We start from the raw sequence: 16,500 nt of genomic DNA, 5'->3' as shown, positions 1-16,500 counted from the left end.
ATTAGTTATTTTGTCATAAAACAAATCAAAGTTGCTGGCCAAGTTCATGTCTGGTATGGTTAATTATAAGATATCCCCAAAGTTATTCGGTCAGCAACAAGGCATAAATGCAGGATATTTAGCCTACTTCAAAGCAACTCCACCAGATGTGTGAGGTGGGGAGTGAAAATACGTTTATGGGAGCTGAAATCAACCAATAACGCGTTTTATATGATTTACCTGCTTTTGGACAGGAATTCCACAGTTCACAGGCTCAATAACTGAATTCAACTTCAGTCCTCCTTCTCATCGCTTTCCTCATCACCAGGGAGTACCTCCCCCGGTCTCGTCTTGTAACATGAACGAGCGGCACCTTTTTCCATCAAATGTTTTCTTCATCATGGACAAATCTCAGTGAAGATCTCGCTCACGGCTTTTCATTGCGTTCCGGTTGTTTGTTGCGCGGGCGATGATGGGACGCGGTCTTTCACGCACTGAATGGTACCCGACTGGATAAAATACATATATTTTTTTTGTTGAGGAATTTTGCTGACTTCTCCAACTTTTATTATCGAAAGCTTGCAGGTATGTTTATTTTGTTATCTCTAGAAGCAACTACCATTTCAATCAGTTCACGTGGCAGACAGGAACGTTTAGACACATCAGGCATTACTAATCAATGTCCAATTTCCACTCTTACAGTTGCATTATTTACATTTACATTTACATTTACGTCATTTAGCAGACGCTCTTATCCAGAGCGACTTACAGTTAGTGAATACATCTTTTTTTATACTGGCCCCCCGTGGGAATCAAACCCACAACCCTGGCGTTGCAAACGCCATGCTCTATCAACTGAGCTACATCCCTGCCGGCCATTCCCTCCCCTACCCTGGACGACGCTGGGCCAATTGTGCGCCATTATTTACTTTGCATTGTGTGATTAGGCTACTATGACCATTGTGAGTTTTATCATCATTATGGATCAGATTAATATACTAACTCTGATATGTCCAGTAATTCCTCTAATCATAATTCGTTGACATATTTATCAAATCATATTCCTGGTCACTTTCATACAACTGATGGTGATTTTTGATCAAGCTGTTGCTTTTTAATTTGTCCTGTATTCAAACAAATAATTGTTTTGAATTCAAGCTTGGTATGAATTTCCTTGTGTAGAGAATAGTTGTAAAACATGGAATCATCAGAGGAAATTAAGCTATTGTTGGAGCCAATTAAATGTAACAATTTCCCACCCTGTGCCACAAACTGTTCCAAACGTAATGGACTTCACTACCAGCGCCATCTGCCGGTGACACCACTTTTGCAAAGAGAAGGCTTCAATAACGCTCAAGCAGTTGTTGATGACTGTTGGGGGATTGAGCGCCCTCTGCTGGCCTCATTTTATACACCAGTGACCTGTTAATTTTGGCGCACTCCTCCCTCCTCTCTCTGTCTCTTAGGCCCTGGTGGAGCAGTGTGATGGCTCCCATTCCCCTGTGTCTGCTGCTGCTCTGTGCCCTGCCCCTGTGTGTTCCTGTCTGGGGGGGCCACGGTAAAGGTGTTGATGAAGAGTATGGCTGGTCCGTGCAGAGGGTCCCGTTGATTCTGGACAGGCACACAGTGCATCTGCGGACCCCCACGTTTGGTGGGAAGACTGAGGGGGCAGGTGGGGATAAGGAGGCGGGGGGTGGGATAGAGTGTCAGAGCGCCCTCCCCCCTCCCGACTGGGCTGCGCTGGAGAGCATGCTGGGATACGAGACGGTGTACGAGAATGGCACGCGCACACAAACTGACGTCACGCTGCAGGGCCTGAATGACACAACCTCACACACACCATTACCTAAAACCTCACACACTCGCAGGAAACGTCAGGTGTACGGCGAGGACGGGCGCTTCGTCATCTCGGACAGCCACTTCACCACCAGCTACCCGTTCTCCACGGCGGTCCGCCTGTCCACGGGCTGCTCTGGGGTCCAAGTGTCTGACAAACACATCCTGACGGCGGCTCACTGCGTCCACGATGGGAAGGACTACCTGCAGGGGGTCCGCAGGCTTAAAGTGGGAGTCCTACAGTTCAAATCTAAACGAGGTAGGGGGGGTGGGAGGAGGAGAGGGGGGAGGAGAGGAGGAGATGGGGAAAGCAAGGGAAAGGGGAAAGGAGAGGAAGTGGTAGGAGAAGAGGAGAAAGGGAATGGAATAGATGGAGAAGAACCGAGACAGAAGCAGAGACGGAGAGGAGGGATTCAGAGAAGGGGGAAGGGCGAAATGGAGATACAGAACAGGGTTGATGGGGAGACTGGAGCAGAGGGAGGTGAAGGAGGGAACATGGAGAAGGAGAGGAGAGGAGGAGGGGGTAGGCAGAGAAAGAGAGGTAGCAGAAGTAGCCGTGTACAACGCAGCACCGAACCCAAAAAGCAGCCCTCCTTCCACTGGACACGTGTAAAACAAACCCACATCCCCAAAGGTTGGATACACACAGGAGATAGAACCAACGCCGTATCCCACGGCTACGACTACGCCCTCCTGGAGCTCAAACGGCCAATCAAACAGAAGCACATGAAACTGGGTTTATTGGCCGCTGCAAAGCCTTTTCCCTTGGGTCGCATCCACTTCTCAGGGTTCGACAACGAGCCAGAGGGAGGACAAACGGAGGGAGAGAGGGAAAAGGTGGTCTATCGCTTCTGTTCAGTGACGGAGGAGTCAGACGACCTGTTGTATCAGCACTGTGACGCCCAGCAGGGGGCGTCAGGCGCTGGTGTATACATCCGCCTCAGACAGGAAGTGGAGGGGTCCAATAAGGGGAAGTGGCAGCGGAAGGTTATCGGGGTGTTCTCAGGGCATCGCTGGGTAGACGGGGACGGGGGTGGGGGTGAGCAGAGGGACTATAATATGGCGGTGAGGATCACTCCACCTAAATACGCCCAGATCTGCCACTGGATCCATGGGGATCCCAGCATGTGTAGGGAGGCCTGAGACACCAGGGATCTGTCAGACTGATCAGAGGAAGAAAAAAATAAAATTTGCATTCATGTAGCGCCTTTCACTGAGACCTCAAAGCACTGAGATGGTGGTGGACAAACTAACTATGGCCAGCACAGACAGATCAGATGGAATAGGACTTTGGAATATGGGATGATTTTCTTGCTCTGGTCAATCAAACAGATCCCTATCTAGACTGCCAAAATAATAGTTTGGAGGTCTCGAAATTCTATGGTGCACTAAAAACAGGTTTCTTTGTCACATGTGCCTTTGTATGTTTTGCTTCCAAGAAATGCCCATTGTGCACATAATATGGGTGCTAAGATGAGTTCCATTGGTGATGATTTTACATGAGCAAATCTTTGTTTTTACTGTCTCTACATGATTCATAGTTTTGCTATCAGAATATTTTTTCCAAGGTCTATATTTTGAGTGTAAATGTGTATTTTGTTGAGTATGTCCTAAACATACATTTTGCTTGGTAAAACATGTGATATCAATAGTGATGTAAAAAATTAATAAAAAAAAGTCTTTATATTAAAACCTACCGTTGAATACCAAAATACTTGTGATGGACTGAACATGTTCAAGCATGAATGACAACAGTGGAGACATAAGTGATGAGGCCTGAAGACTTTCCATCAGTGTATTTGTATTTTATTGCATCTCAAGGGACTCACATGCAAGTGGGGGAGAGGAGAGGAGTGATGCCATCCAAGAACCAAACACTGCCTTCAACCAAATATATAGCAAACATTGTTATCCACATTCTTTTTTATGTTTTATTTGTTTTTTCTTTCTCAATACTTTTTTTTCACAACAGATTAAGATAGTCACTTTGGAAGAAAAACAACACATGGAACATCCAGTGTATATCTGAGCGGTTTACAGCCAATGAGTTCCCAACACCTCTGGAGCGTTGCTACGGGAGACAATACAACCCTACTGATCACTGCTCCACAATGACCTTAGGTGGTCATAGGCTGTGTCCCAACAATTGTCCTTGTCGCCTTCACTTCATGACCACTGATAGGTGTAAGGACTGCATTGGTTTTCACCAATTGCCTTTCATCTATCGATTCAATTCAGATAATTGGCCGTTAAGGAAAGGAGACAAGTAAATTAGGATTTCTAAATGTATTTGGATGCAGCTCAGATCAACTTCACTTGACACGCTCAAATGCAGTAACACTCCACACCAACAGGGAGAGCCACAGTAAACACTGGGGGCTGAGATTGCATTCAATACTGCCTCCAAATACAGATATAGAGATATATACAAGGGAAAGGATCTTTTTTTAAACTCCTTGAATTTTTTTAAACCTTAGAATTCATAGACATAACTAAAATATATGATACATTTTATCTCAAAATAAAGATTAAAGAAATATATGTATAATCTATACTTTAAAATATTCTAAAATGCATATGTCAATTTTAACATAGTCCACGAATGTTGCATGTAACACACAATAAAAAAAAACAGACAAAAAAACATTTTGTCATATGATTTGTAAACCTAGATTTGTGGTGACAGTTGTACATCTTTCAATATTCATAAATATACACCAATAGAACTGTATCTGTTCTAAAAGAGACTGGATGGATCAATTAATGGAGAGAAGTACAACTAAGTGTTGAATGATGTCAGAAAGACAGTTCAGCACAGAATTTGATTGGATAGTGAGGGACGGGATAGGGCAGGGATTGGCCAGTGAGGTTTACACACACCGAACACAGTCCATGGTTAACAACACAGTCCTCGTCTGGGAAACCCGCAAGAAAATCATCACAGATCCACCATTCCAAGTCAGCTGACACATGGGAGTTCCAGAACTAATCTAAATACACTGGAATTTTTTATGGTACATTTTGTCTTAGTTTAGGTAAAGGATAACATTGAAGTACATACACACTCACACACACAATTTTGTTTTCTGTATCTATGATTCACATCAACAGTTTTTGCTACAACAGCAGACAGAGGTTCCGGGGAAGTCAGAGGACAGGGGTCGTCAGAGGACAGGGGTCGTCAGAGGACAGGGGTCGTCAGAGGACAGGGGTCGTAGTGCTGATGGTTGGTTGGCTGAAGGGGCTGGGGCGTGACAGGAGGGAGACGGGGAGTACACACATCCACATCCATAGCTCCAGACACAACAACAACCTCAGGAGAGAAGAGACAGAGACAGAGAGAGGGATAATTACCATAATGTTATTATGTACAATGCCTTCGGAAAGTATTCAGACTCCTTGACTTTTTGCACATTTTGTTACGTTACAGCCTTATTCTCAAATGGATTAAATCGGTTTTTTTCCACATCAATCTACACACAATACCCAATAATGACAAAGCAAAAACAGGTTTTTAGAAATGTTTGCTAATTAGTCTCCTTGCCGCTGAAAAACATCCCCACAGCATGATGCTGCCACCACCATGCTTTGGAAGGTTCTCCCATCTCCACAGAGGAACTCTTGAGCTCTGTCAGAGTGACCATCGGGTTCTTGGTCACCTCACTGACCAAGGCCCTTCTTCCCCGATTACTCAGTTTGGCCGGGCGGCCAGCTCTAGTAAGAGTCTTGGTGGTTCCAAACGTCTTCCATTTAAGAATTATGGAGGCCACTGTGTTCTTGGGGACCTTCAATGCTGCAGAAATGTTTTTGTACCCTTCTCCAGATCTGTGCGTCAACACAATCCTGTCTCAGAGCTCTACGGACAATTCCTTCGACCTCATGGCTTGGTTTTTGCTCTGACATGCACTGTCAACTGTGGGACCTTATATAAACAGATGTGTGCCTTTCCAAATCATGTCCAATCAATTGAACTTACCACAGGTGGACTCCAATCAAGTTGTAAAAACATCTCAAGGATGATCAAGTGAAACAGAATGCACCTGTGATCAATTTCGAGTCTCATACCAAAGGGTCTGAATACTTATGTAAATAAGGTATTTCTGTTTTTTAAACCTGTTTTCGCTTTGTCATTATGGGGTATTGTGTGTAGATTGATGACGGAAAAAATGAATTGAATCAATTATAGAATAAGGCCGTAACGTAACAAAATGTGGAAAAAGTCAAGGGGTCTGAATACTTTCTGAATGCACAGTAACTGTCTCTTTTCTTTGCATTGTGTGTATGTCGTTTGGTGCCACTGTGAGAGAACCCTACCTTGGAGGGTTGGGTTAGAGGGGTTTACATGAAGTCCTTGATGTTGAGGTCGTCCAGGGCATTCTTGGGGGGCGGAGGCTTCCTCGGGCTCCCGGCCATCCCTGGAGATCCCATCTGTCACAGGAAACAGTGTTTCATGAAATAGGTGTGTCTGTGTGTGTATATGTGTGTGTGTCTGTGTGTACTCTGTGTGTGTGTGTGTGTGTGTCTTACCGGTGCTCCTGGGGCTGCAGGGGCTCCAAAGCCTGGCCTAACCATGGGCATCATGGGAGCTCCAGTGCCGGCCGCCCCGCCCTGAGAGAGAGAGAGGAGACAGTCAGACACTATGGCAGCCATTTTAGAGATGCGTACATGGGCCACCTAAAGGGGTCATTGGCCATCTTAGGTGCTCCTAATGGTCCTAGGTTGAGGGCGGGGTGGTCTTACCATGCTGAATCCTTGGTAAGACCCCATAAAAGAAGGGGACCCCATTGGAACGTTCTAGGGGTGTGGAGTGGGGGAGAGGAGGTGGGACGTTACTACACTACATACAACACAGGCACAGTAAATACAACATTGCAACAACAAACACAGAGACATATCACTGACACGCACACGTACAAAACATAGACAAAGACATCATAAAAAACTGTTTTAAGACACACGCACACACGCGCACACACACACACAAACACAGAGAGAACAGCAAAGCACAGCACATAAAAAAGCTCTAACCTAACCTCTAAAATCAGGTTCATGCAGAAGCATTTCAAGAGCACAGGGTCAATTATAAGAATACATGATCAGGCAAGCCAGTTTAATCAGCAACTAATTATCTGATATTCATGTCAGTGGTGAGGCTTTGGCTAAATGAACAGTTGAAGCCATGGGTTAATACAGTAACAACAGACCCTATAGCAAAAGCTTTTTTGGCTAATGGTTAGTGCAGCAATTAAATGATGAAGATAAAGCGATCTAAAAGGGACTGTTTTGTATTGGGTTTCGTTTGGACACTGGAAAGAGGAGCTGTTGCTAAAGAAATGGGGGTTGAAATAAGGAAATATGTAGATGAGTGTCCGATGGCTTGCTCAAGGTCAGAACCAAGCAGCTCCTTGGTTTGGGACAAACCTCAGCCCTCTCAGAGCTCTCCATAGTTTTCCCACAAAATGTTCACCCCTTTTAAACCAAACACCAAATGTCCAAATTCCAAATGTGATTGGACCACCCTGGAGAGTCAGAGAGGAGCGACGTGTGTGATTGGCTCCATGCCATGCCTGTTACTGCCATGCGGCTGCAATCCATGCTATATGACACAGACAAGATTTACCATGGGAGCTCCCCAACTTGGAGGAGCTACCTGAGGAGTTGACCAGCCTCCGCTTCCCATCGTATTCTCCCCCCTGCGGAAGAGATGTCAATCAGTCAATAAGCCAATAGAAAGAGAGCAAGAAAAGACAGAGGACCCCAACCTCTTAAAAAGTTCATTGAGCGCTTGTGATTGTAATCCATGACATGTCAAAACACAAAGTGACACATACTCAAAACAGGAAAACTTACGGTTTTTGGCTCCCCATTCCCAGATCTGAAAGAGAGAAAATAAGACATTTCCCAGTCAGACAGAATAATGTACATTTAGTATCTTATCAAATAAAATTGTATTTGTCACATGCGCCGAATACAACAGGTGTAGACCTTACCGTGAAATGCTTACTTACAAATGCAGTTCAATAAATAGAGTTAAGAAGATATTTACTAAATAAACGAAAGTAAAAAATAAAATAAAAAGTAACACAATAAAATAACAATAACGAGGCTATATACAGGGGGTACCGGTACCAAGTCAATGTGCGGGGGTACAGGTTAGTCGAGGTAAGTTCACTATGTATAGATATTAAACAACGTGTGTGTGTGTGGGGGGGGGGGTCAATGTAAATAGTCCGGGTGGCCATTTGATTAATTGTTCAGCAGTCTTATGGCTTGGGGGTAGAAGCTGTTAAGGAGCCTTTTGGACCTAGACTTGGCGCTCCGGTACCGCTTGCCGTGCGGTAGCAGAGAGAACAGTCTATGACTTGGGTGACTGGGAGTCTTTGACAATTATTTGGGCCTTCCTCTGACACCGCCTAGTATATAGGTATATAGGTCCTGGATGGCAGGAAGCTTGGCCCCAGTGATGTACTGTGGGCCATACGCACTACCCTCTGTAGCGCCTTACGGTCGGATGCAGAGTAGTTGCCATACCAGGCGGTGATGTAACCGGTCAGGATGCTCTCGATGGTGCAGCTATAGAACTTTTTGAAGATCTGGGTTGTAAGTACTATGTAACATTATTACATTTACATTTTAGTCATTTAGCAGACGCTCTTATCCAGAGCGACTTACAGTTAGTGAATACATATATATATATTTCTTTATATATACTGGCCCCCCATGGGAATCGAACCCACAACCCTGGCGTTGCAAACACCATGCTCTATCAACTGAGCTACATCCCTGCCGGCCATTCCCTCCCCTACCCTGGACGACACTGGGCCAATTGTGCGCCGCCCATGAGTCTCCCGGTCGCGGCCGGCTGCGACAGAGCCTGGATTCTAACCAGGATCTCTAGTGGCACAGTTAGTACTGCGATGCAGTGCCTTAGACCACTGTGCCACTCAGGAGTCCATTATATAACTCCACTGTAATTACACTGTATCTGGCTTTGTAACTACCATGTACACTCAGTTGCCGTTCACGGAAATGGTTTACTCCTACAGATAGTGAGTCACGTGGCCATGGCTTGCCATATAAAGCAAGCAGACAGGCATCGAAGCATTCAGTTACTGTTCGATTGAACATTAGAATGGGCAAAACGAGTGACCTAAGCGACTTTGAGCGTGCTATGATCGTCGGTGCAAGCTAACAGGCAGGCCACAAACAGGCAAATAACGGCGCAGTACAACAGTGATGTGCAGAACGGCATCTCGGAACACACAACTCATTGGTCCTTGTCACGGATGGGCTATTGCAGCAGACGGCCACACCGGGTTCCACTCCTATCAGCTAAAAACAAGAAGAAGTGGCTCCAGTGGGCACGCGATCACCAACACTGGACAATTGAGGAGTGGAAAAACATTGCCTGGTCCAAGGATTCCCGGTTCCTGTTGCGCCATGCTGATGGCAGAGTCAGGATTTGGCGTAAGTAGCACGAGTCCATGGCCCCATCCTGCCTGGTGTCAACGGTGCCCCAAAGACTTCAGGCTGTTCTGGAGGCAAAGGGGGGGTCTGACCCAGTACTAGATGGGTGTACCTAATAAACGGGCCCCTGAGTGTAAATACATGTTGAGTAACGTTACAATAAGGTGAGATTGGTTATAGGAACATGTCTATGCATAGATGGACAGCACCATGATGCTGAAATGATTCAGGCCAAATTGAGAATCCCTGTCCTGTGTCTGCTCAGAGACTCAGAGACTGTTCAGAGACTTACTGCTAGCCATGCTAGCCATGGTGGCGTCTAGGTCCCCTCCCATAGGTTTAACTGGAGATGAGGTGGCCCCGGTCTGGGGCGTCATAGCAGGCATTAACACATCCCCTAGACCATCAAACGCTACAGGAGAGACAGAGGAGGGGGGAGGGGGGAGGGGGGAGAGATAGCAATGGAGTGGAGGGAGAGAGGGGGGGAGGGAGAGAGGGGGGGAGAGCGAGAGAGAGAGAGAGAGAGAGAGAGAGAGAGAGAGAGAGAGAGAGAGTGGTGAGAGACAGGTTTAGGTCAAACAGCCACAATAATCCTCTCTGATCATAATAGAGGGGTCCTCCTTACGAGTGGGATTACCATGACAACCCATCGAGAGGGTCTCCATGACAACAGTGATCAGAGAGGAGCATAACATTGGAATGTTAAGAGGCAAGCCCTCATACTGTGCCTCAACACGCACAACACACACGCAATATACAGTTTAAGTAATACTCTCCATGTAATATCAATAAACAGCATAAATATGTTGTCTACTCAACACTACTCAATAGTATTACTATCCTATTAGCTATCTTGTTTGAGATAGGGCATCATCCTTTGTATCTTGGTGACAGTAAGGATGCAGCCACTACTCTAGAGAGAAAGCACTGCAGCTCAGCCAGTACCAAGCTAAGTGGGCATTGTGATGTGAACGACTCACACACCCTATTTATTAGGCATCGGTCAGAGCAGAGGGAACAGAACAGCAGCAGTTGCTCTCTTACTGCAATGCAGCAATGCACTGTGGGAAACAGCGCATCAACGAGCCAGAACACTCACCCAATCAGAGAGCAGGAAGCAAGCAATGAGCCAGCCCCAGAGCCAGATGGAGCGAGAGAAGGAGATAGAGGAACGAGAGAGAAAGAGAGAGAAAGAGAGAGGACAGAGAGTGTGAGAGAGCGCGCATGTGAGAGAGAGAGAGAGAGAGAGAGAGAGAGAGAGAGAGAGAGAGAGAGAGAGAGAGAGAGAGAAAGCGTGAGGGAGACAAAGTGCAGAGGGAGAGAGAGAGAAAACAGAGGGAGGGAGAGAGATGGTGCAAGGGTAAGAAGAAAGGGACAGAAGGACAGAGTAGTGGAGGGAAAAATAATGTGAGTTAGAGATGACAAATGTCGCGAGAGAAAGAGAGATGGAGGAGAGAGAGAGTTAAGGCTTAAACAGTAGTATTTGCAGGTCATCATTTACATAACATGCAGGGCAGTGACAGCCATGATCATGAACCTGGTAAGCACATGGAACGTTGCCACTGTAAAATGTGAAAAAGTCAACCAATGCACACATCATCAACTGAGAGTGAGAGAGACAACTAAGGAGATATTCTAGAATGAGAATGACCATACACAACAGCATGTGCATGTGGAATGGCCATAACACCAAGGTATGTTCACAAGTTACATACACTCAGGATGTACAGTGAGGGAAAAAAGTATTTGATCCCCTGCTGATTTTGTACGTTTGCCCACTGACAAAGAAATTAATAGTCTATCATTTTAATGGTAGGCTTATTTGAACAGCAACACGAGTTGCAATGATCATGAGAACGGTGAGGAATCAGCCCAGAACTAAACGGGAGGATCTTGTCAATGATCTCAAGGCAAGCTGGGACCATAATCACCAAGAAAACAATTGGTAACACACTACGCCGTGAAGGACTGAGGAGGAGGTGGAAACATTATGCTTTGAGGGTGTTTTTCTGCTAAGGGGACAGGACAACTTCACTGCATCAAAGGGACGATGGACGGGGCCATGTACCGTCAAATCTTGGGTGAGAACCTCCTTCCCTCAGCCAGGGCATTGAAAATGGGTCGTGGATAGGTATTCCAGCATGACAATGACCCAAAACACATGGCCAAGGCAACAAAGGAGTGGCTCAAGAAGAAGCACATTAAGGTCCTGGAGTGGCCTAGCCAGTCTCTAGACCTTAATCCCATAGAACATCTGTGGAGGGTGCTGAAGGTTAGAGCTGCCAAACGTCAGCCTTGAAACCTTAATGACTTGGAGAAGATATGCAAAGAGGATTGGGACAAAATCCCTCCTGAGATAAAACTGGTGGCCAACTACAAGAAACGTTTGACCTCTGTGATTGCCAACAAGGGTTTTGCCACCAAGTACTAAGTCATGTTTGCAGAGGGGTCAAATACTTATTTCCCTCATTAAAATGCAAATCAATTTATAACATTTTTGACATGCGTTTTTCTGGATTTTGTTGTTGTTATTCTGTCTCTCACTGTTCAAATAAACCTACCATTAAAATTATAGACTGATCATTTCTTTGTCAGTGGGCAAATGTACAAAATCAGCAGGGGATCAAATACTTTTTTCCCCTCACTGTACATACACAATAGACATTCAATATACAGTGGGGAGAACAAGTATTTGATACACTGCCGATTTTGCAGGTTTTCCTACTTACAAAGCATGTAGAGGTCTGTAATATTTATCATAGGTACACTTCAACTGTGAGAGACGGAATCTAAAACAAAAATCCAGAAAATCACATTGTATGATTTTTTCATTACCTGTATTAACTGCACCTGTTTGAACTCATTACCTGTATAAAAGACACCTGTCCACACACTCAATCAAACAGACTCCAACCTCTCCACAATGGCCAAGTCCAGAGAGCTGTGTAAGGACATCAGGGATGAAATTGTAGACCTGCACAAGGCTGGGATGGGCTACAGGACAATAGGCAAGCAGCTTGGTGAGAAGGCAACAACTGTTGGCGCAATTATTAGAAAATGGAAGAAGTTCAAGATGACGGTCAATCACCCTCGGTCTGGGGCTCCATGCAAGATCTCACCTCGTGGGGCATCAATGATCATGAGGAAGGTGAGGGATCAGCCCAGAACTACACGGCAGGACCTGGTCAATGACCTGAAGAAAGCTGGGACCACAGTCTCAAAGAAAACCATTAGTAACACACTACACCGTCATGGATTAAAATCCTGCAGCGCACGCAAAGTCCCCCTGCTCAAGCCAGCCCATGTCCAGGCCCGTCTGAAGTTTGCCAATGACCATCTGAATGATCCAGAGGAGGAATGGGAGAAGGTCATGTGGTCTGATGAGACAAAAATAGAGCTTTTTGGTCTAAACTCCACTCGCCGTGTTTGGAGGTAGAAGAAGGATGAGTACAACCCCAAGAACACCATCCCAACCGTGAAGCATGGAGGTGGAAACATCATTCTTTGGGGTAGCTTTTCTGCAAAGGGGACAGGACGACTGCACCGTATTGAGGGGTGGATGGATGGGGCCATGTATCGCGAGATCTTGGCCAACAACCTCCTTCCCTCAGTAAGAGCATTGAAGATGGGTCGTGGCTGGGTCTTCCAGCATGACAACGACCCGAAACACACAGCCAGGGCAACTAAGGAGTGGCTCCGTAAGAAGCATCTCAAGGTCCTGGAGTGGCCTAGCCAGTCTCCAGACCTGAACCCAATAGAACATCTTTGGAGGGAGCTGAAAGTCCGTATTGCCCAGCGACAGCCCCGAAACCTGAAGGATCTGGAGAAGGTCTGTATGGAGGAGTGGGTCAAAATCCCTGCTGCAGTGTGTGCAAACCTGGTCAAGACCTACAGGAAACGTATGATCTCTGTAATTGCAAACAAAGGTTTCTGTACCAAATATTAAGTTCTGCTTTTCTGATGTATCAAATACTTATGTCATGCAATAAAATGCAAATGAATTACTTAAAAATCATACAATGTGATTTTCTGGATTTTTGTTTTAGATTCCATCTCTCACAGTTGAAGTGTACCTATGATAAAAATTACAGACCTCTACATGCTTTGTAAGTAGGAAAACCTGCAAAATTGGCAGTGTATCAAATACTTGTTCTCCCCACTGTATCTACTGTAACTCTTTAATGTGAGATATATTTGGTTATATGGTTACATAATACAATGGAAAGTATTATATGTGATTAGGGTTGCAAAGCTACCGGTAATTTACCAAAGTTACAGGAACTTTCGGTAATGAAGAAGTAATCTATGGTAACTTTGGTAATTTGTACTTTAATAACTTTTTAAAAAATGTATTCACATGTAGTATTAATTTATTATATCTGTGTCCATATTTTCCATGAGTTTCTAGTAGATAGACCATATGGTTCAACAGGAAATAGTCTAATTAATGAAAAAATGCATCTAATCAACAATGGCATTATTTTCAATTAACTCTTCCAACTATTGACTTTTTTCACAACTGCCACCAGTTTGGCACCAAAACATTTACAACAAAGACATATTGACATAGTAAATAAAAGTGTGTAGAATATATATAAAGAATATTTCATGCTCTTTTCCCACTAGCACTGACTTTGCTGATAAATACTTTGTTGAGGGAAAATATACATGATACGATTGTGATGTGTTGTTGTCTCACCTAGCTATCTTACGATTAATGAACTAACTGTACAGTGCATTCGGAAAGTATTCAGACCTCTTCCCTTTTTCCACATTTTGTTACATTACAGCCTTATTCTAAATTTGATTAAAATGACAACGCGAAAACAGGTTTTTAGATTTTTTTGCAAATTTATAAAAAAATTCAAACAGAAATACCTTATTTATCTAAAAACCTGTTTTTGCTTTGTCATTATGTGGTATTGTGTGTAGATTGATGAGGGGGGAAATCAATTTAATCAATTTTAGAATAAGGCTGTAACGTAACAAAATGTGGAAAAAGTCAAGGGGTCTGAATACTTTCCGAATGCACTGTAAGTCTCTCTGGATAAGAGTGTCTGCTAAATGACTAAAATGTAAATGCAAAATTTGATGGTTTATATTTAGGATAATGTTTTACAGCCTGCCACCTACTACCATACCCCGTTCAAAGGCACTTAAATCTTTTGTCGTGCCCTTTCACCCTCTGAATGGCACACATACACAATCCATGTCTCAATTGTCTCAAGGCTTAAAAATCCTTCTATAACCTGTCTCCTCCCCTTCAAAGTGAGATTTAACAAGTGACATCAATACGTGATCATAGCTTTCACCTGGTCAGTCAATGTCATGGAAAGCGCAGGTGTCCTTAATGTTTTGTGCACTCAGTGTATATCTATATCTAATATTGATAATCTATCATCTATCTAATAATAGATAAGGATTATTATTTATTAATGATACTACTAATCTAATCTACTAATAACACTAATCTAATAATTAATTGTAATAATAACTCTATTCTAATTATATTATTAATTGTATTAATACATAATATATATATATATATATATTATAATAATAATATTATATTGTTATTATTGTATTATAATGTGCAATTATTATATTTATAAATATGATCATGATTCACAATTATTAATAATCTAATAACCTGATATATATCTAATATAGATATGAATAAGATTATATAATAATAATAATAATAATTATTATTATTATTCATCTGAAGTACCCAAAAAGGCCACTAGATGTCATCTGATAGAATTCCAAATAAACCTTGAAAGGAACCAAAAATGCTGGTTGTTTACTGGTAAACTTAGAAAGTTTCCAGTAATACACCCTACCTTTACAACCGTAGATGTGGTGTATTTACTGTTATTCGTCTTGCATACAATGTGAATGGGTCATGCCTGTTGTTTGTGTCATGCCTGTTGTTTGTGTCATGCCTGGTGGGTGTGTTGTGCTTCGGTAAGTACATTACCTGCCATCAGCTCAGCACCAGAGGCAGCTGCAGGGGTAGCAGGCTGGGTTTCTCCACCGGTGGAGTCTGATGGATCAAACCAAACCATACCAGGCCAAGGTGAGCCACGCCATTTGCAGTGCAGCATGAGGGCAGAGAAGAGTTAAGAAGTCAGCCATCGGCTCCACACTAGGAACGCCAAACAGACAGAGCAGCGTTATCATTGTCAGATAGGACAGTAGACATACACAGGTATACACACGTACACACCAATAGTCTCAAACACACCAATAGAAACTCCTTTGATCCCAATATGCTGTGACAAGTCTACATCTACTAAGCAACAAACTCTAAATTCTGTAGAGGATGTAGAAAATGTAGAATCCATCCTGAATACCACAGCTAACAACTTAACTACAGTAACAACTTTATGGGTCACCAAAACCATACAGAGAAACGGAATGAGAAATGCTGATGAAGATGAATGACATGATGAAAATAATAAATCAAATAATCAAATAATAAATTAAAGTTATGGCTTTCCTGCTTAGAGAGAAACATTTTTACAAAAGGCCACTCATGTGAAGACCGTCGACCAGCAGCAAGGGGGATAGTGAGGGGTGGGGGGAGAGTGTACATTTACCCACCCCCAAACATGTCCATGATCGCCCCCTTGTCCGTTGGGAGGTCTGAGGAGAGGAGGGGGGCAGGGGAGGAGAATGCATCTGCTGTAAGGGGAGGGGTAGAGGAGGGTTAGAACACAAACACAGTGTGCGAATTACAGTAACAGTCAAAAGTTTGGACACACCTACTCATTCAAGGGGTTTTCTTTATTTTTACTATATTGTAGAATAATAGTGAAGACATCAAAACTATGAAATAACACATATGGAATCATGTAGTAAACCAAAAAGTGTTAAACAAATCAAAATATATTTTAACTTTGACATTATTCAAAGTAGCCACCTTATGCCTTGATGACAGCTTTGCACACTCTTGGCATTCTCTCAACCAGATTCATGAGGTGGCTACTTTGAAATGCATTTCAATTAACATGTGTGCCTTGTTAAAAGTTAATTTGTGGAATTTCTTTCCTTCTTAATGCGTTTGAGCCAATCAGTTGTGTCGTGACAAGGTAGGGGTAGTATACAGAAGATAGCCCTATTTGGTAAAAGACCAAGTCCATATTATGGCAAGAACAGCTCAAATAAGCAAAGAGAAACAACAGTCCATAATTACTTTAAACCATGAAGGTCAAT

At 43.6% G+C, this 16,500-nt stretch overlaps 2 protein-coding genes across 2 annotated transcripts in view; one reads left to right on the top strand and one right to left on the bottom strand.

Moving 5' to 3' along the window:
• Positions 1–1,464: 1,464 nt before the first annotated feature.
• Positions 1,465–2,958, top strand: LOC311108758 (inactive serine protease 35-like; the record flags this gene model as incomplete). The annotated part of the gene is made up of 1 exon (XM_084151500.1): positions 1,465–2,958. The coding sequence occupies one exon, from the start codon at positions 1,465–1,467 to the stop codon at positions 2,956–2,958; it is 1,494 nt and encodes a 497-aa protein (XP_084007626.1).
• A 3,195-nt stretch (positions 2,959–6,153) lies between these two features.
• Positions 6,154–16,500, bottom strand: part of LOC311108756 (clathrin coat assembly protein AP180-like) — a gene marked incomplete at both ends in the record, with an annotated part of 43,801 nt that continues 33,454 nt past the window's right edge. The window contains 8 exons of the mRNA XM_084151498.1: positions 6,154–6,243; positions 6,343–6,423; positions 6,556–6,609; positions 7,436–7,508; positions 7,666–7,690; positions 9,575–9,694; positions 15,263–15,328; positions 15,889–15,969. Coding sequence (XP_084007624.1) covers positions 6,154–6,243; positions 6,343–6,423; positions 6,556–6,609; positions 7,436–7,508; positions 7,666–7,690; positions 9,575–9,694; positions 15,263–15,328; positions 15,889–15,969 — 590 coding nt within the window. The remainder of the gene's footprint in view (positions 6,244–6,342; positions 6,424–6,555; positions 6,610–7,435; positions 7,509–7,665; positions 7,691–9,574; positions 9,695–15,262; positions 15,329–15,888; positions 15,970–16,500) is intronic.

The sequence above is a fragment of the Coregonus lavaretus genome (assembly GCF_964263955.1).
Source record: "Coregonus lavaretus genome assembly, chromosome: 33".
Lineage (NCBI taxonomy): Eukaryota > Metazoa > Chordata > Actinopteri > Salmoniformes > Salmonidae > Coregonus > Coregonus lavaretus.
The sequence above is the reverse complement of the archived record's forward strand: the minus strand, read 5'-3'. Positions and strand labels throughout refer to the sequence as shown.